At 42.3% G+C, this 20,686-nt stretch overlaps 1 protein-coding gene across 1 annotated transcript in view; it reads right to left on the bottom strand.

Moving 5' to 3' along the window:
• Positions 1-10,862: 10,862 nt before the first annotated feature.
• The window catches only part of LOC144129735 (MAM and LDL-receptor class A domain-containing protein 1-like), a 189,224-nt gene continuing 179,400 nt past the window's right edge, over positions 10,863-20,686 (bottom strand). The window contains 6 exon segments of the mRNA XM_077663821.1: positions 10,863-11,137; positions 12,123-12,178; positions 13,284-13,398; positions 15,637-15,780; positions 17,794-17,925; positions 19,730-20,002. Coding sequence (XP_077519947.1) covers positions 11,124-11,137; positions 12,123-12,178; positions 13,284-13,398; positions 15,637-15,780; positions 17,794-17,925; positions 19,730-20,002 — 734 coding nt within the window. The 3' untranslated portion in view covers positions 10,863-11,123.

Genomic DNA, 20,686 nt, shown 5'->3' with positions numbered 1-20,686 from the left:
CATAAATCTCGCAGCCCGGTGGGTAGCGATTGTCTGCACGATCGGGTCCACGGTGAGCAGCAGGGTCTCCCAGCCATCTAAAGGTGCTCAGGCCATGCGAAGCATGATGCGCCGGGCAGTGAAAAAGAAGATGGAGAGCAGAAGCAACAGGTTCTGGAAAGATAGCGCAGGATGAAGTGAGAAAAAGGGGGCGATAGTGAGATTGGGTGAGAGGAGAGTGCGGGCAATTTGCGCAGAAGGGTTGCCTGTCGATTGCTGAGGGACTTGGCGGTGGGTGTATAGCTGACACGAGGCCTTAGAAAGTGTGCGCGCGCTCCTTCGTAAATGCCGTGTGGAAGGCAGCCAGAGCCCGATTTAAAGAACCTTTGTCTAAAGGGTTGGCGGCCTCGTTTCCAGGATTCCAGGAGTGCGCGGGCATCCAAATCAGCTCCACATGACAAGCGGGGGTGCGCCAGGCAAGTCCAGTACGCAAAAGCAGAGACGTCGATTCGGTCTCGTGCGAAATTTTGGATTGCAGTTTTTGAATCTGATAAAACATACCAGGTTTTTGTGCTGACAATCGCGAGGGCAATGGTGGCTTCCTTTGCAGTTTCGGGGAGGTGTCTCTCAGGAGTGTGGATACTATTTGTGTAGCGCTGCTGCACGCAACTTCTTTAGTCACGATTGGGGTACACGTTCCACTGTGATGATTTGGCCTATATTGAAGTGTAAATGTGGGTGTGGAGTGTTTTTGAAGATGTATTTTTTGCAGAGAAAGTGATTATGCGTCGTCCGGTAGTTGTTGCGGCTAATCTATTATATTGAGCTCGTACGTGGGCATATCGAAGTGTAAGTAGGACGTTATGGACTTCTAATTCGAGCAGTTTCTCGGTAATTTAAGCCTTCGTTGCTTGCCGAATCGTGCAGACTATTTGCTGGACGTTAATAGTTGTTAGTTTGAGGTATGGCGTAGCATAAAGAATTTGGCTGAAGGTACAGGCAGTCACCACGCGAAGCGGCCCGCCTCTCTCAACCCATATGCGTGTCCTGTTGCCCTTTTTATCAGTTTCATGGTGACGGGATGGCCTCGTTGAGTCCTTTAATTGTGTCTATGTTTTTTTTTTCATCCTGTAATGCGAATGGTATGAACCTGGGGTGTTTGTCTGGCACAATATTAGATTTCAATGAGGGTTTGGCAAGTCCTTCGCTTGGGGGCTATGACGAGGAATTCAGATTTTTCTGGTGAGCGCGCTAGTGCGATTCCTGTGGTGAGCTTAGCAATGGTATCTGTTGCCGTTTGTAGCGTGTCCTCGATATGACCGTCTGATCGTATGTTGTCCAGATTCTGAGGTTATCGGCGTCATGATGCGTGATGTCATCAGTGGCGAATATAATGAACAATTCACTTCTCGCCATTCTGCAAGTACTGCTGGTCTTTTGTGCGCCAGATCTTCTGGAATATTGTCTCGTCAACGAATCGTGGCATATTGCTTTCCCTTGCACCGCAGAAGTAACACATGCGGTTTGCAACAAGCACTAACGAAAGGCACTGTACCGGCATTCGCTGCGTGGACACTCTGTGGGCATCAGGAGCATCGAAAGTATCGACGGGGGCGTATTCTTCGATCACGCCTCTCAATGACTTCGGCAGTGGGCTTTGCGGCACTGACACGTAAAGAACAAACAATTCACTTTTACTCCTTCTCCAAGTGCGGGTATGCTCTGCGCAAGTTCTACTGCAATAATATGTCGTCAACGCATCGTGGAATACTGCTTTCCCTTGCACCGCAGAAGCAACAGGTCCGGTTGCAACAAGCATCAACGATTATTGGCACTGGGCCGATAATTGCTGTGTACCCTTTATCCTGTGTACCCTTTATAGTTACTACGTTCCTAAATATGTATAGGCTTTGGTAAAACGCAGTACTAGAGACATACTTATTGGTGTTTTTTATCGGCCCCCAGATTCGGGCAGTGGTTTTGCTGAAGAATTTTATTGCATTCTGAGTGAAGTGTGCAACTGGTTTGCAAATTGTGCTTTATTCATATTTGGTGACTTTAATTACCCCAATATTTATTAGGCTACACTATCTGTCGCAGCGAGTGAAAGGGAATCGAACACATTTCTTCAGCCATGTTTAGGTTTTTCATTATCTCAACTCATAATTGAACCCACACGGTGCACTCCCACATGCTCCAGCATACTTGACCTAATACTTACTAATATTCCTGACATTTGCACCAACATCAGTAATCTCGATGGGCTCTCTGATCATGACATCATTACTGGAAAAATTGGTTGTTCAGAGAGAGGGAGAAAGGTGACGAATAATAAAAGTGAATCCTATAGCAGGGCTAACTTCGATGGAAAGAATGCTGAACTATCTCTCTTTAGTGACGTTTTTCTTACTAGCTTCACGTCCCGTACAGTTGAACAAAATTGGATTGTGTTCAAAAATGTGTTCTTCGCACTTGTTGATAACTATGTACCCGCCATAACAATTAGGATTAACAGTTCTGCACCATTGTTTAAAGAGCAACTTCGACACGTAAACAAAAAAAAAAGCGATTATACACGCAAGCTGTCAATAGCAATCACACATCAACATGGCTTAAATACGAGCAGTGTGACAAAGAATACCAGGCCTTATTTAAACTCTCCCGTCGGCACTTTTTTAACAATGACCTATCATCTATGTTGACTACCAACCCTCGAAAATTTTGGCAAGTAATAAGCCCCAACCCCTGAAGGTACTCTTACTGATTAGACAGGCGCCACTGTTCAGGAGTCAAATTGCGCACAGATATTAAAGAACACATTTTCGTCTGTATTCACATGCGAGGACGTCTCTTCATGCCCAAATATAGGTACACTTTCAGATATGATTATGCAGCAGGTTACTATCGGAGAGTCCGGTATCATATCACTACCTAATAATCACAAATTGTCGTCAGCACCTGACCACGTTGGCTTCTACAATAAGTTGTTAAAAACCAGATCACAAAGCATTTCGGTAATTTTATGCGCATTTTTTTACACTTATTGTCATACGGACGGATTCCTAATGATTGGCCCACAGCCAAGGTCATACCGATTTTTAAAGCTGGCGATCGCACATCTCCTCTTAACTACCGACCCATTTCATTAACTAGTACCGTCTGTAAACTACTGAAGCACATCATACATTCGCAAATCATAACATACCTAGAAGAGCATAACATAATCTTCAGATACTATCACTGCTTTCGCAAGGGATATTCATGCGATGGGCAGTCAGCGGGATTTACTAATGACTTGCAATCCTGTATTGACGTCGGCAACAAGGTGGATGCCATATTCCTGGAATTTTCTAAAGCTTTTGACCGCGTTCCTCACCACAGGCTACTAATGAAGCTAAAACAGCTTAACATTGGTACACGAGTCATTTTGTGGATAAAAGATATTTTGTCATTCCGAATGCCGTTCACAAATATAAACCACTGCAATTCGTCTTTTACTCCAGTCACGCACGGCGCTCCACAAGGGAGCGTGCTTGGTTCATTGCTTTTTCCAATATATATTATGTTTAGCCTAACTACATCTCATCCCGTGTAAGAGTGATCGCTGATGGCTGTGTTATTTTCCGAAAAATTACTACTGAAACTGACCAACAAGCGTTACAATCTGACCTAAACGCGATAAATCTGTGGTGTTCTGAATATCAAACAACCGTAAATGATACCAAAAATAAGTGCACGACATTTACACGTTCCTCTTCCCGCATTCTCACCTCACATTTTATAGATAACAGTATTGTCGAGCTTATTACCGCATACAAATACCTAGGAGTAAATTTCCAAACGAATCTGCATTATGACACCAACGTTACTCTTGCAACTGCTAATCGCTCACTCAGAATCATGAAACAGACTAAGGCAAGCACCCCCACACTTAAGAAAGCTGGCATACACCACCTTAATGAGACCTAAAATTGCATATGCATGTGCAATCTGGGACCAGAGCCAGGATTACATCATACGTAACATTTAATCCCTGCAAAGCTGTGCTGTTCGCTTCATTTTTTCGGAAAATTCCCCGTAAACTAGTCTTACATATTTAAAAAAAAGTGCTGAATAAGATCCACTATCACTACGACGAAAAAACGCTCGACTATCACGTGATGATAAAGCTATCGTGGTGATAAAGCTTGTGAAACAAGCTTTTTCACCACAATATTTTGCATGGCGACTTGTTTCAGCCACCTTGTCTCATCTTTCCTCGCAGTGATCATCCTTACAAAGTCAATCGCCCAGCCTGTCAGTCATTATTTTATGCGCAATCATTCATACCTAGAACCATTATAGACTGGAATAACCTACCATCAGATATTGCTACCGAGGTTCACCCAGACATATTTCACAAAATGCTCCATACTCACATCAAAATATGACGTACCTAAGCACCACTTTACTTTTATAGAGTTAGTAATTCTTCTTTTGGGCTCCCTCGAATACCACTACCTTCTTACAGATGTTTCTTTTTCATTGTTTTTTCTTTCTATTTTGTTTTTGAATTCTTAATCCCAGCTCCTTGAATTTTTAGGCTTTTCTATTTCGCTATAGTGTTGTTTTTCGAAGTACTGCAAAATGAAGTCTGTATTTTTGTTTTTGTTTCTCTCTTTTCTGTTTCAAGCAAAGTGTTGTCAAAGTACTTCGTGTGTCCCCCCTATGTAATATCTTCCCCAGAGGGCCTTTAGCGTATTTAAAGAAATGAATAAATAAATATTTAGCAAGTGTTTTCAGTGAAGATGGTAACGAGCCTGTGGGCTCTAGGTTCGCTATTGAATCTCACGCAATTGAAGACATAAACCTATCGACAGGAGGCATACTGACCTTATTGCTCAACCTAATAACATCAGATTCAATGGACAATGATCATATACAAATTTTGTTCTTGGAGTGATATGCAGAATGGTCGGCCAAATACATCGCGCTAGATTTATGGGGCCACTCTCAACAAGTACAGTTCACGATGATTGCAAACTTAGCAAAATAGTCCCTATTGTCAAGATTGGGGATCCAAAAACAGTCATTACCATCCAATCACTCCAATGTCACTTTTTTGTAAGTTTCTTGAGCATATTATCTCAAAGCACATTAGACAATACTTAACGGATATTAACTCCTTCTAAGCTTCCCCTGCAACAACTGCAGAAAACAGTTATCGCAACTAAATCGCACCGACGTTTTGCACGGCGCACAGGGTGAAAGATCTGTCTTTGTCTGCAGAGACCACCTTGGAAGCCCGAACGTTTGCGAGAAAGTGGATTAGATGGATCTGGTATTGCATGGCGAAAGGCCTGACCTCCGCCTAGACAAAGGAGCTCATTCTGAAGGACTTCAAGCTATGGAAGGATGCCGTGGAACGACTTGATAAATAATGTGCGGGAAGTCCTCCAGCTCAAGCTCCAAGCGCGGCCTCCCATGGAAGGTGTCGGCCAGAAAGTCCAGATAGACAAAACCCTCTTGCGCGGGAAGAGAAAGGCAAAGAGGGGGCTGCTCCTTCTCGGCGATGCTGTACCCCCAAGGCACCGCAAAAGCTACATTGGTGTAACCAACAAGGGCCCGTGGTGTTCGGCATGATGTGGTCCCTGACGGGGGAGCTCCGGCTCTTCGAAATAGAGAAAAGGAACGCCGCAAAGCTGGCCTAATCATCGCGGCCAACATCCAGCTAGGCACCACTGTATACAGCGACGAATGAACCTCCTACCAGTGCACCTCTAGCCTTCAAGACATACGGGGCTCCGCTGAACCTAGACTGGCACACTGTCAATCATACCGCCAATTTTACTCGACCCAGTGACAGAAGCCAACAATCAAATGATTAAGAGTGCGTGGCAGAAGGTCAAACGCAAGATTGTCCAGAACGGGCAGAAGACCTCTCTGGCCTTGCTGCAGTCGGAACTATCCCGCAGAGGTGGCAATCTATCAACGGTCGCACCAAGTGTCACGACCCGTCTCGTCGGCTCATGGAGACCATTGGATGGCGTTACCTACTCTAAACCGTCACAGCGCGACCGCTGTCGCCAATCCACAATCCACTTTGAAGTCGACTCCGCAACTCCGGTCTCAGAGACGGCACCCGCTAATTGATAATTTCTTCCGAGTCTCAGTTATGCAATCTCACATCAGAGGTGAGTCAACACTATTTTATTTTCATGGCCTTGCAGGCTCGTGAGAGAGGAGTGGGTATGCACGGAGAAAAGATTAGATGATCACTTATTCGTGTAATCTCTGCAATGTTACCGAAGCATCTACGAAAAAAGCTGGCTTATGGCACTACAAAAGTGCCTGCTTCTTAAATACTGGTTACAATGCCGCCATGCATCAGGCTGACGTAACTTAAATACCACTGGCCCTAACTTTTATGCGTTTTTGCTGTTATTGTATGTTTTTTGACGTGCGAAATTACAGCAGAGTTAGGGCCCCAGTGTTGCTGTTAGCGACCGTGCGGCGTTTCCAGCTCCTCTCTACCTGCCACCTCACGCACGTCTGCGCACGACCACACTCTCCTTTCCCTTTCAGATACCGTGTTTTACGCTACGTAAGCGCGCTATAGTGTGGTCATGCCAGCTCTTTCATCATCCTGCTATTAAACTTTTTTTAGTCTGAGTTTTGGCTGCGATCTCTTAACTTCTGCTTCTTTCAGCTTTTTTTTTTCTTTTACAAGCGTGCAGTGGATAGTTTTGGTGTGGACCTAAAACGTTTATTTCTATCTTCTCTTCTTGCTTAGTACATTATTTAGCCTTTGGCAAAATTTATTTTTAATCCGTTTTAAGCACGGCATTAAGTGTTAGCCTAAATTTCCTATCAATTATCAATCTTTTTATTTCCCAGAGGGCTAATACTAGAGCGTCGCCCCATTATTATGACAGCCTGGTCAACTGCCCTTACCGTGTAACGCACAAAATGAAATACTAAGGAGTCCCTTAATTTATGAATTTCGGAAGTGTTGACTGCGACACTCCGTACTTTTCGCTAAAAAAAATATTGTTGTTGGTCTGAAGCTTTATCTTCAATCAGTGCTCCTGGCAGTTCTTAAAAAAATTTTCTTTGTAGAACTCCACGCAGCCTAGACATATTCAGCCGAGATGACAATGCATCTGGGCATACCTTGAAGCACTACAAGTTGCAGCAAAATGCATTGTTTTAATACCCTATACCTGGATAGAAGGTTTCTGAGATAATTCCGTAATACTACTTATATATGAGTAGTACATGTGTAATTTACCCAATGGCAAAGCCGAGTTGGTAAAAGTTAGTAATGTCGAAATTAAAATGACCTTTGATCTTAGGAGAGTTCCTGAGAGAGCTTGTGATACAGGAGTGATGATACTGAAGCTTGGCTATTCAGTGAGCTTACAGGAGTTTCTGGAATGAAATGGTCAATCTGGGCGCTATAACAAGGTTGCTCTTGTTTAAGTTGGTTATTTAGCTACTTAGCTTCGGAGAGAAGAAGTCGTTATGAGGTACACCTCTTATATTCATACCTTTATTCTCGCTACTCTTTGGCCATAAGATCGATCTGTGTTTGAGGTTTGTTGAGCATCTGATTTTGGGAGATGCGCTTGCTTTGTGGTTAAGATGTAAGAATCCTATTCGTATATGCTTTGGGAAAATAGTGTGAATGTGTTGACGAGTATTATTGAGTAATCTAGCAAAGCTACTGTTTATATATTTTCTTCTCACAGTGTGTGGAGCCAGCTCTGTAATTGGGGAGAGAGACTATCCAGTGCTGAAGCGTCTCTCAAAAACGGCGTTGAAAACCTTTTATTAAAGGCAGATAGAATATAACCGCCAAATAATTTGGTTAATTTATCATGGAGGTGGTCCTGCAAAATTTGTTGTGGTACACTAGGCCGAATAGATTCACCACGCTTCTAACTAAGCCCTAGAGCAGACTTAATCTTCTAATTTATAGGTTGTGTATAGTTAAAGAAATTCAGCATGTGCTGTGTATGAAATGCAGCGGAAGAGCGGCGAGAGCGTGCAGTACCATTCTGTCATCATCGGAGGCGGACTAGCTATCTCTGCATGTCAGCTGATGGGCAATAACAGTTTGTGTTTCTCTGTTATACTTTGCGTATTAGAACAGGGTTAATATCGTAGATGGGAAACCAGTCTTAGTATTTTCATAGTCTCCTGCAAATATTCAAGGGCCATCTAGCCCATCCAGTAAGATGTGTTCTTCAGCCGGAAACATGTAAATGGCAGATGGCTCAACATGATGGCGCAGGAGTTCTTTTCTAGGGTACTACCGCATGCGACAATGTGGTCAGTTCTTACAGTGTCACATTACTGGTCCAATGATTCCCGTCGGTGATGGTTTTCTTGGGGGAAATATTAAGGCTCCTACCATAAAATCATTTTCGCAGTTTTGCATCACCCGCCGCAGTGGTTCAGTGGTTAGCGTGCTGGGCTACTGATCCGGAGTACCCAGGGTCGAACCTGACCGCGGCGGCCGCGTTTCAGTGGAGGCAAAACGCTAAGGCGCCCGTGTGTTCTGGGATGTCAGCGCACGTTAAAAATCCCCGTGTGGTCGAAATTATTCCGGAGCCTGTTGTTACGGCACCTCTTTCTTCCTTTCTTTTCTTAGTCTCTCCTTTATCCCTTCCCTAACGGCGCGGTTCAGGTGTCCGCCGATAAGTGAGCCAGAGTGCGCGATTTCCTTCCCCAGAAAATCAATATTTTAATTTTTTCAATTATCATAATCATTTACTTTATCCTTAAAAGCCTCTATTGAGGCGTTACATAAGAAGGGGGACAAAGCAAATACAATCGCAAATACAATGTTAATACAATAAAACTTAATGCAATAATTTAAAATGAAAAACGATACATTACATTACGACATCGGCATGCAACCTCGTATAAAGATTGTAGTAAAAACGAATTATTTTATTCATGTTGATTTTTTTCTGGAATCTTCTGGAGAACTGGGCATGCACTGAAGCACATATGTTGAGCCGCCAAAAGCCGATGCTGAGGTACATGATGCAGGAGTGCTTGGAACCGTAAAAGTTAAGTTTTGCAGCAACTTCCGTGTTGAGTGAACTCTCGTAATTGTGTGCACCGCTGTTTTTTGTTCTGTACAAATATGCTTTTTCCTCATGGATAACTATACAGTATGTGCTGGATGTGTCTCGGCTGTTCATGGCATATGCTAAAATTAACAAAAAAAAATACTCACAGAATTTTTGCAACCCGTTTTCGGCAGAGGCAGACACACGTTGGCCACGCGTTTTCACCTTAACGTACTTAAGTGGATGAGTCGATGAGTGCCCCAAATAAATGCATCTCCAATTTTGCTGTCAAATCATATATCTTTAAAATGTGTCGGTATAGAATGTCGCCATGCCACACTGGACCTGGTCATGCATGCGGCGCAGCATAAGTGCCCAGGACTCCCCGGCTGTGCTAGCAGCCGTGGAATCGATAAATTTGTTAGAATTTGCCTAAATGCTGCTTTTACGCAACTGATACTTTACAAAACTATGTAGGTGAATGGTTATTCTCTCCAAGATGGTAATTAGCTGTAATTTAAGGACTTTTCGTTTTTTGTAATTCGACTTGTGTGAAAGCAGTTCTATTTAGAACCCGCTGCGGTGGCTGAGTGCTTTGGCGTTCGGCTGCTAATGACAAATTAGAGGCCTCTATCCTGACTTGGTGGCCCTTATTTCGATGAAGACGAAATTGAAATCCGCTCATATTCAGTGCGCTGTCAGCGCACATTACAGAACATAACGTGGCCTAAATGAATCTGGAGCCCTCCATTATGGCGTCCTTCATAGCCTGTATGTCGCATTGGGACCCTAGAGCACACAAATAAAAGAACTTCTATTCAGTGCTATTTTTCAACTTAGTCTGTCTTTCTAAGCGTATGATTTAATATTTTTTTCATTATAGAAGCTATTTTTTATGAAGACACGTTCACTGGCACAAAAACCTTTTGATTCATGTTTCATTCACATCTGGATGTTCTTTCTTCTAGTGCAGGTGTTCCCTTTCAAGGACCTCCTCCTCAATGTTGAGGCTTGTACCTAAATAAACGGCTTCTACTCGGAGGTCTCGTCCTGCTTGTGTTTTGCATGCTCACAAAATTTCTGTGCTGAGCTGCCAACTCCGTATGCCTGCAAAGAACTAAGCTGGCCAAACCACCGTTAGGAATATTTCTTCATAGTTGACTCTAGTAACATTCAACGCGTGTCAATATTAGGAGAAAGCAGAGTAACAATAGCATGCGAATGGGTCGTGGGGCATTCAACAACAGAACATCAAGGTACGGAACCTCAGAGTGCGGACTACAGAACGTCAGACTACAAGTCAAGTTTAGGCCAAGACGACAGACCATCAAATGTTTTGTTCTCTTTTCGATTGGGTTTTACTTTGTCCCTAGCCATCTTTTGAGGAGTTATCTTAAGTATGTAAAGCATGTTACATTGTTTAATTCTTCAGCACGTGTCGTCGCCTAATGCCTTGTTGGTGGTTTTATACACCTGTAAAGCTGTCAGGAACTGCTTTTTGCTTGTAAAACCGCGAGAGACTTTCTGGGAAATAAATAAAATGAAATGAAACAATATACGCTTGAGGAACTGCACTCACGTGACTATGGCCACGAAAGGGAAGATAAGACGGACAAGTACATATTTTCAAGGTGTTCCGAGTCTCTCAAGATTACCTAGTTTCTATTGTCATGAGTAGTGCTTCAAGAACATTCAGGAAAATGTCGACACCTACAAGATGAAAAGCCAATGTGGTGCAGCAACGGTTTCTTAAGAGTATACATGGTTAAGCATGCTCTGAATGTCTTTAAGATTCTAGATATTGATTTCTTTTCACAACCATTTAGGCACATCATCAGCATTTATTGATACTTGCAAATGGTGCGTCCTGGTTTCAATAAAATTTCAAGCCTAATGCCTCCGTCAAGTTAGATGAAAGGCACACAATTTTCTAGAATTGACACACATCCAGCGCAAGCTATGAATAACGTCTTTGGAAATAAATTAGAAGTCATCCGTGTGCCCGCTCTTCCTGCTTCACAGGCTAGAAGAAACGCTGCACATCGGTAACAGCGCGAAAAGCTGCAGGAGAGGCCGGGAATGTCAGTTGAAGAGCTCTAGAAAAAAAAAGAAAAGAGGAGATGACAGTAGTTAAAGACGCAAAAGGAACTACCATTTGGTCTGCGGGTAAACCTTATCGCAAAAGAAAAGTACTGCATGAGTTGCCGTATGCCCCATTTATTTAAATATTGGCCTCCTGATTTCTTTTCGTGCTCCTGTTCAAGAAAAGAGACATCGACAACCACTACCTAGTTACTCAAATAGGCTTCAACAGCTTGTTCTATATTTCACGTTCGTCAGACCAAAGCTTGAATACGCGTAAGCCATCTGGTACCCGTCACAGTCATACCACGCTGCAAACCTTGAAGCCATTTAAAACTACGCAGCACGATTTATCGTCTCGAACTATTCATGACATTCTAGCGTCGCTTCCATGAAAGGAGACCTCGACTTGCCGTCCCTCACAACCCGCCGCATCATATCTCGCCTATCAAATCTTCACATATTTTTTGTCCCCACATTCCAGACATGAGCTAGTAACAACACCACTAAGATCTTCCCACTTAAGCCACAGCCAGTCTCTAGCACGAATTTCTACCCGCACCCTTGCATTGAATAGCCCATTTTTCCCTCATGCAATAGTCTTATATAATTCCTTACACGAAAACATAGTTGAATGAACAGATAGAGCTCAATTTAGTAATAAGCTAAAACTTCAGCCATCCTGAACAGACTGCATCCTTTGTATTCTTTTCCTACTTTGCTTAGTTGCATTCCTGCGCCTTAGTGTAATTTTTGTTTCTCTTGCTCTTGCTTTTTTTGCTGTTATTTGACTTAGAGGTATTTGTGCATTTTTTACTGCATTTTTTGTTTTTTCCTTGTTCTAGCGTGCTTTCGTTATATTTTGTATCTTTCTGTGCACCTTTTTTCATGTACAAGAAATATATATCATGATAATTCCCCTCCGCTTAAGTAATGCCCTCGGGCCTTTAAGGAGAAAATAAATGAAATAAAAAGAAAGCCCCGAATATTTTTACTTACTCGTCTGGTCGGTTGAGGCGTCGTATGAAGGGTTGTCGAGAAACACCGGTGAGTTCCTGAAGGAAAGCAGAGCGCATTTTATCCACAGGCAAATAATCTTTAGTGCCTGCACTTAAAGCCAAAGATAGACACTGTTTACGAGAAGACGAATGAAACAAGCCGCGGGCACAAAGATGAATATGGCCTGCAGTGATAAGCTGTTTAAGTTTAAATTTACACATCACGCATTTTCCGAAAAATGATTGTTCTTAAGTAAGAAATTAAACGCGAGGAATAAAACTGAAATGCCAACACAAAAACAAGCATATCAGCTTTATGAGAGAAAATAAACACTTATAAAGGACAGTGTTCGCGTCTTCGAAGTAAAATTCACCTGCACTAGTGTTGAGCTTCCAGAGGATTTGGTCTCCTGACTTTGCTTTTGGTGTTCACATTGCCTTGTTCGCGTTTATTTATTGCTGATAGTACACTACTGTGTGCAGTTTCTTTGGCTAAAGTTTATTGAGATGAATAGCTTTGGGGGCTTCACCGGAAGGTTACAGAATCACAGGACGTTATATCTCCTCTCAGATGGCTGCATTTTTTTTTGCAAGAACTGTCTTTCCCTGTGGGAAGAAAGTTGATATAAAACATTAGTGCAGCGTATGCATAACCTTGTCCCCAATTGTCCGCCAAGTCATTTTTGTCGGTTTTTTTGGCACAGAAGGCAGGGAATAATTCTCGTCAACAAAACCCCCTTCTTGCTCTTTCGAAGAAGCTTGTATGTCTGCGTCAACATCTGATGATCTTCGATGGCTGCATTTCAAATTTGTTACTAATATCTGTGAACTTTATTTACATATGGAAGTTGAACTTCATGTTCAAGAACGCTGCAGCTTGCGGCCAGCAGCCATGCTCGGCTTGGCGAGTACTTCTTCATCGATGCGCACAAAAGCCGCAATATCTAAGATATCGGAGTGTTCCTCGGTGTTGGTTACTATAATTTGGCGGGGAAAAACATATAACCACGGTAAGCCAATATTGCTAACTTGTTACCGAGGTCAGACGGTGTAGACCATCCGTGGTGGCGTTTTTCTTCTGCATGCTATCGTGTTTTTCAGAATATTTGCTGAAGAAAAAATGGCTGCGGTTTTTGGCGAAAATTTCATAATGTTTACTCACTGATACTGAGACTCTCGTCGCCGTTTGAGGAACACAATTGTAAGCACGATGGCGAGCACGATGACAACCAAAACGATAACGATGCCTGTCACGATGTTACCATTTGACGAAGGCTCTGTGAAAACAAATAGGAACGCATTATTAGAGGTAGGAAATACACAGTAGGTATTTCAGATTTGTTACTGGTCATTGCACTACTGTTCAGTTAAGACAACTGCCATGACAAAGTTTTCAGTGCAGTCCTTGTGGGCATTGAACATAAAACCGGTCAAATTGCAAAAGCTTCATAAGGCCTATGCGTGTATAAAACAAGTTTCCTTTGAAGAAAACTGCGCGATAAACATTATGGCAGTCATGTGATGCTGGTATTAAAAAATTCCAGTACGCAATACAGCCTCCTATAAGTGCCAGAATTTATAATGATTACTTAATCAATTGAGTTAAAATATGCAAAATTATAGAAGCGGTGAAATGCACAGTATTGAGAATATGTTCAAATATTTTGAAAAAGAGAGTTGTGGGTGTCTTTGACTAATCATGCAATTTCATATTGCCAGAACGCTCGATCATAAGCATCTGTCTCATATTTTGAATACATAGTACCGTTTCTGTTACGCGTGTTCAGCCGTAAACTAAAGGATTTGCTAAAACATGTCAACATCAAGAGGAATTTTAGAATATTTGTTTACAACTCTGTATGTGGAAGTGTGTTTTAGGTTGCTGTGTCTGCACAGGGTGAAAGTGGCAGAGACTGAAAGAGTGGCATTTCAGACGGTCCTCAAGAAGGTAACTGGAAAGTTTTCCTGCAAGTGTACTTTGTAATCGTATACACCGCATACCCTGACATTGGCCGCAGTACAAAAATGTGCGCGACGTTCTTTTTCGCACATTTTTTGAGCCTCTGCGTTACAAATGAACAGAAAAAGGAAGCTGAGTTGTATTGGTGGGAGATTTATGTATTTCGTGGGGAAGGAAATTATCTGTTTAATAGGTTATCAAAATACAAAATATCTAAAGGAACTCTTAGAGTTGTGGTTTTGGGAATATAAAAACAAGAGAAGCGCCATCAAACAAGGCTCTGGCAACGAAAACAAGTACACGCATCGTAGCCGATCTAAATATAATGTTCATTAAACCGAAAAGCACTGCGCCCACTGTCTGGAAAAGGTATGCTATTACGTTAACCAACCTGATTCGCAGAACATTTTGGCAGCAGTGATTTGCCGTATCTGGTGTGGCATGATTAGAGACGCGTAAAAGAACGATCATTCACATAAGACATGACATTTTGGCCGTTCTGCCGCCCTAAGTGTGATTCTAACGTAATGACATGTCTAACGGAGACGTAAAACGAAAAGAACGATTGCTGGCTGCCCCAATGCGAAGATGTGCTTTTTTCCCTTTCAGGACAGTTCAATAATTACTTGCATTGCTTGTCACCATGCATCGGTAAAGGTTTTTTTTTTTTTTTAGGGAAGCCAAGATGCAAACAAAAAGTGGAGAAGTCTCTTGAGGCGAGTAGTAGTTACGTGCATTATTCTTGTACAAAACCAAACAGTTTTGGTAAGTTCAACCTTTAGGCTGGATATTTCAGTTACATGAGTATAATATTTAAGCACTCTTATATTCAATCGAAAGCGCAGACATAACTGCTGCTAGCTTTAATACTATGATGAAAACCATGACGCGTGATTAGTTCCTGAGACACGACTGTTTTTCTTTTGTTACGAACATGTGTCCTGAAAAAGTTGCAGTAGTAGACGAGGACTAACCACTAACCTGTTTCTTCATGTTCATCTTCTTTGAGGATATAATTTATTAAAGTGGTTATATTTGGCTTTTATCTCTTTTTGGGCTTGTGAAACGAACTAGCCTTATTTCCATCATAATGTGAGCTATACACTCCGCAACATGGATGCAAGTATCAAGAATATGAAATAGGGACACTTTTTGTAGCTGCATTTATAGAGGTGTCAATGTATAAATTCGCAGGGACGCCCAATTACAATATGTGTTGGCCATGCGATAGCAATGGAAGCTGCTGATATCTTTAATGGAAGTCACGTCCCTTCCGGTCCGGTTTCGTCATCTGCCTATATCTCGCAGACACTACACCAACTAAACACTACAACAAAACCTGAATTACTCGTACACCAGCGTCAAATTTTCTTTTGGTGCTATTTTACGCTACAATAACAAGTAAAGCACAGACAGGTTCTGATTAGGTTTTCGCGGCTGCCGTTCTTAGCCAAAACAGTTCACTGAGGCTGATTACTCTCGAGCCACAATAGAAAACTGCGTGTATAAACAATGTATATCATCTTTTTTTGGAAAATTATTCTCCCAGCCTTACCAACTGCAACCTCCTTGACTTTTCCTGCGTCTGGCAGCTCGCAGCGACGGCCTTTGTACCCATGCTTGCAGTCGCAGCTGGGGTTAGGCGCTCGTGGTGTCCATCCGCAGATGGCGCCGTTACGACAGAAGAAACGTGGGCACACTATAAAAATGAAAACAATAACATTGAATTTCATTCCGGAAGTCCTCTGCCGTTTATTTTACCGAATAGAATATGACGTTGGGCTTAACAGTGTGAGCGGGCCACAGTGTTAAGAGTTCTAAAGAACTTCGCTCCCTTAGAGCTTCCGGTTTGTGACTTTCTCAGCAGTAAAACAGCAGCCGTGATTGCCAAGCCCATTAAAATTCAAGCAGGACAAAATTTCTGAATTCACGACCAACTGCAGTGCCTAGAACTATGACTGGATTATGGACGGAAAACAAAAAGAGAAAGCATCAAACATGCCAAACCGCAAAAATATTCATTCTCCTGATGGCGAGTCCTCGTCTGTCGGTATTAGACATAAATTTACGCTTTAGTGCATGGGCTCATAACGAGGCGTTTCGTGCGCAAAAAAGACGGCTCACTTACACACTCAGATAGAGGCTACGGTGGTGACCGCTTTGAGTGTGGACTGATTTGTACTCGACATATATCATCTACATTTGTTGGCCTTGCTCGAATACCAACAAGGAATCAGCAACCCTTGATTTAAGTTGCCTCTGCATTGGGATATGACCAGAATCCCTGAATCCATGGGCACCCTTTATTTAGCTACGACATCCAAATCAGCAGACACTGTGCAGCCTTCAGTCAGCTCAGAGGAAAGAAAAAAAAACAACTTCTGACGTAAAATTTTGTCAGCAAGCGCACGGAATTCACGGATACTGAGAACATGACTCTATACATCTCGCCCTAAAGTATGACCTTTGCTCACAAAGCATTCTTTGTGCAACTGGTACAAACCCACATCCACTGAGCACAGTTGAGCTCTAAGCGATTGCATTAGCTGAGGCGCCCTGGGATGAGCCTACCGTTTATCGTGCCAAAATCTATGCGTCGGCCAACGCTTAAGGCAACTGCACAAAGAACCGGATTTTCTCAGATTCCAGCCCTGCGCAGTATACATAAAGAAGAGCACCCTATGTTGCTGGAAAAGCAAGCCATATCTCTACCATCTGGCGGCTCTCATTAGCCACTCCAATTCCCAAGTGCACCTGACAATTCTGCTGCGTTTTTGGTTCTCCTTTAACGTATTGAAGCTTCTGGAGCTACCACAGCCTCAGTGCCTGGGACGGTATCCTATGCCGCGCCTCCTTAACAAACTGCAGACCAAGAACCAATATTCTGCCACTTATGACGAAAAAAAAAACATATTTCTGCCAGCAATGTATCAAGAAGCGTGCGAGAGAGACCCTGAAGTCACCAACCATACAGTAATTCCGAGTTAATTTGAAACTAATCAGTTTTTTAATGGCATCCTTTCATTTGGAATATTAGTTTTATCACGGTCTTCGATTCCAAGATCAGGCGTTTCTTTAAGAAAGCTCTGAGAGGCAACTTTCCTGCCAGATCATCCTGAGATCTGACTGAACAATCTGCGAATAGTTTTGTCCGTTCCCGGTTATTTAGCTTCTTTTTGGTTCCGACATCCAGAAGTACATAAGGTCTCCTTGATTACTGACGTGTTGCCTAAATCGGCCAGCGTCCACTTTGGCCTAAATTTTTTTTGGACTTACTCTATAGTACGCAGTACCAGTCAAACAGATTTTCATATCAGCGGTAATGCAAAATCGCATGACTTTCTGAACACGAAATAGGGCAACATAGTCGCCTTAGTAGGATAAAGAATTACTCAACATTTGTATTTGTTCCATCTTATCTCCTTTGTCTGCCCTATTGCGTTGGTTTTCCTTCAGAGTCTTTAGTGCCCAACTTGCGAAGCAATGTACTGTACACTGAAGCACCGCAATGTATGAACCTCAGTCATTAAAACTGTAACTCTTGTTTTTCTTGCGCTTATTCCTGAAAGAATATGGCCTTAGTGAGTACTGTGCACGCAATTCTCTTCTATAAAATTTCATACACCTGACCCGCAGCGTTCAAGATTAGCCTATCATTTGACTATCACTAAAGCCCTTACTGAAAACCACGTGGCAAAAAATGCTTGCTTACTGTGGCACAGCGTCTCATCTGATCCGTCAGAACAGTCTTCGCGTCCATTGCACAGCAGAGAACGTGGAAGACAGGCACTCGGTGAGCCACTGGCACAGAAGAACTCGTCTTCTTTGCAGACAGATGTGCTTCCTGGAATCAGAACCGGTCAGCTGTGTTAGCTTGTACACATTTGAAGTTAAAATACGCAATATTTGTACATTTCGTTAAATTTTTAAATGAATAGAAATCAGGGACAGCGAATGCACACTAAGAAAATACACTTTTTAGTTTGCTTACGTTAGGCATACTTTGAAAAATGGTATTGAAGGTAGGTTTGAAACTATGAAATTGTCAGATTTCAAGTGTTTGAGATGCTTCGGTAATAGGAGACCGATCAATTTGTCTTCAATATCTTGTTAACTTGTCTCTCCTGCTCACACTCCTCACTATGTAAACACTTCATGTAAAATCTCCAGAGACCAAAGGCACAGACCTAGGCAAAATATCTACAGGTCGTTTCACCACTCTCCATCATATTTCCCTAATTGCGACCCTATAGAGAATTATATGAAAACACAAATAAGACTATGGTAAATTTCATCGTGGCAGTCATTTTTGAAGATGGCATTCCACTTGGATTCGTTTCGGTCTATGCACAACGTCAAGTGACAAAACATGCCTACAGCGTGTGTTCCTGTGATGAAGAAGCAGGTCGGGTATACTATCATTCGTTTTGCGATTGTTCTAATTCACTGTAAGCTCATATTAAGTGATGAAGCAAAAAAGAGACGTTACGGATGAAAAAATAAACATTTACAATTGCTGTGAAACCTAGTGGCGGCAAGCGAGAGTAACTGCAATATTTTCCCCTGAAGGCCAGGAATGAGCGTTTCTTATCCAAATAAGAAAAAATAACTCCTTTTATTGGGTCGCGTTAAAGTTATTCAAGAACACTCCATCTTATCGTGTGCTGATCTCACGCGTAAAATTATCTATACAAGAAAATCTTACACAGCTGTGTTTGCAGTGTTCAGGCTGCCATTTTACTCGCTTGTAGTAATTAACTTTTCCTGCTCAAATCTTGAAAAAGCCGCTACTGCTTGAGGAAAGCAACTGTGACGCAAGATTTAGCATTGGAATTTCATGTAAACACTGCCAGTATTGTTGCAAATATATAGGAATCATCTGGAAGAAGGCAGCGATCACCCCTAAGCCAGCAGAAAATTTTGTGACAGTTTGCGACAACAATCTTCTGAATGATTTTTCTAAACTAGTGAGAAAAGAATTTTCTTGCGGCTTTTTAAGTTTGCGCAGTAGGTGCGTTTCGGTTTCTGCGTCAGACACGTAAACAATAAAAAAAAACACAGGTGTTCCTGTAAAATTAATGAAGCGGAATAATAAAAAAACACTTAAGAGAAGCGAAACTGCAAGGAAATCAAAATATTCTCTTACTCTCCCCATAAAATTAGCGCATTCAAGGATAGAATAAGGGCATATAGCGGAGGGGGGAAAGGTGAGCGCTCGCGCTTCAATAAAGAATGAATATTCCACAAGTTAACTATATCGGCTCAGGTTTTTGGACAATATTTCTAAAAAGCACTAGAAATGCATGGCGCAAATATGAAAACGCAAGCGCACTTTTTCGGCCTCAACCTCTAAGAGTTAAGTATGGACCTGGCCCTAAACGCAACTTGTAATTGCTTGCTCTAAATACTTCATATTAAAATTAATAACCCTACATTACATTTTCCGGCATAGCCGCGTAATAACTGTGAGCTACTGTGCTTACGCTTGTGGGTGGGACATTTCTTTGCCGGCGACTGTTAAACCTAAATTTGATACTCCTCTGCAGAGCACGCAACTTTTTTCTAGGTACAGATTAAGCTATATTGTACGATATCAATATTATAATATTAAATAATATATCCAGGGCTAACTGGAAAGTTTCCCATACCGCAGTTTTCATCAAGGCCATTGGGGCAGTCACGAACGCCGTCGCAGAGCAGCACTGCTGGGACACAGGTGCTGTCATCTCGGCAATTGAAGTAGCCTCGATTGCACTGAAGTGGAGGCCTTGTTTGTGGTGCGCCTGTGGTTGTCTCCGATGGAACCTCAGCCGTAGGCCAAAGCTCATCTGAAATAACAGATTTACAGGTAAAGGGGCATTTCGACGAAGGTGAATCATGAAGATGTGACCCTAATTGCACAATATGGGACATAAATATTTCTCACGGACCGTTTAGAGAGCTTGTAGTTTCTTATTAAATGTTCTAAGTATTCTGAAAATGATTAAATTTCACTGATCGAAATGTATAAAAACGTCAACAGAAAAGTTTGCTTACAATTTGCAAGGGGCGGGGTGTCGTGAGAATTCCGCAGAAGTATTGATCAGATGAGAGACGAGGTCGCAAGATAAGTCCGCACTTCTTGATTTTAATATTACGAGTAAAATTTCTTTCTGGTTCCTGATACCCACTAACTTCTGCCTCAGTGGCTCAGCAGCTTATTATTTCGGCTGCCGGTCTCAAGGTCGTGACATTTGTCGCAGCCGCCACATTCGTGATTTGATGAAAACAAAATGTAAAGATATGGGAAGTCTATGCGGTGTAAGGGCGTGGTAAGAAACCGCAATGGTTATGAATTTGTGAAAACCCTGAAATAAAGTGCTGCGCAATAACCATAAATATATACAGTCTTGGTCAAAAGTGCTAAGGCCGCAGCTTTCAGCTCCAGCGAAATTAATGTTCCCAGAATGGCCCGTGTAGCGAATCCTTCCAAACACAAGTCAAGCAGGAAGCTTCTGTACCACAAGGAGAAACCTCCTGCTAGCATTTCAAGGTCATTCGGTCTTCAATAGTGATAATGGCTCTATTATGCGGCTGAAGCAAAAACTCTTGGCCTTAATTCTTTT

Source organism: Amblyomma americanum, chromosome 4 (assembly GCF_052857255.1).
Source record: "Amblyomma americanum isolate KBUSLIRL-KWMA chromosome 4, ASM5285725v1, whole genome shotgun sequence".
Classification (NCBI taxonomy): domain Eukaryota; kingdom Metazoa; phylum Arthropoda; class Arachnida; order Ixodida; family Ixodidae; genus Amblyomma; species Amblyomma americanum.
This window is presented reverse-complemented; position numbering and strand designations above follow the sequence as displayed.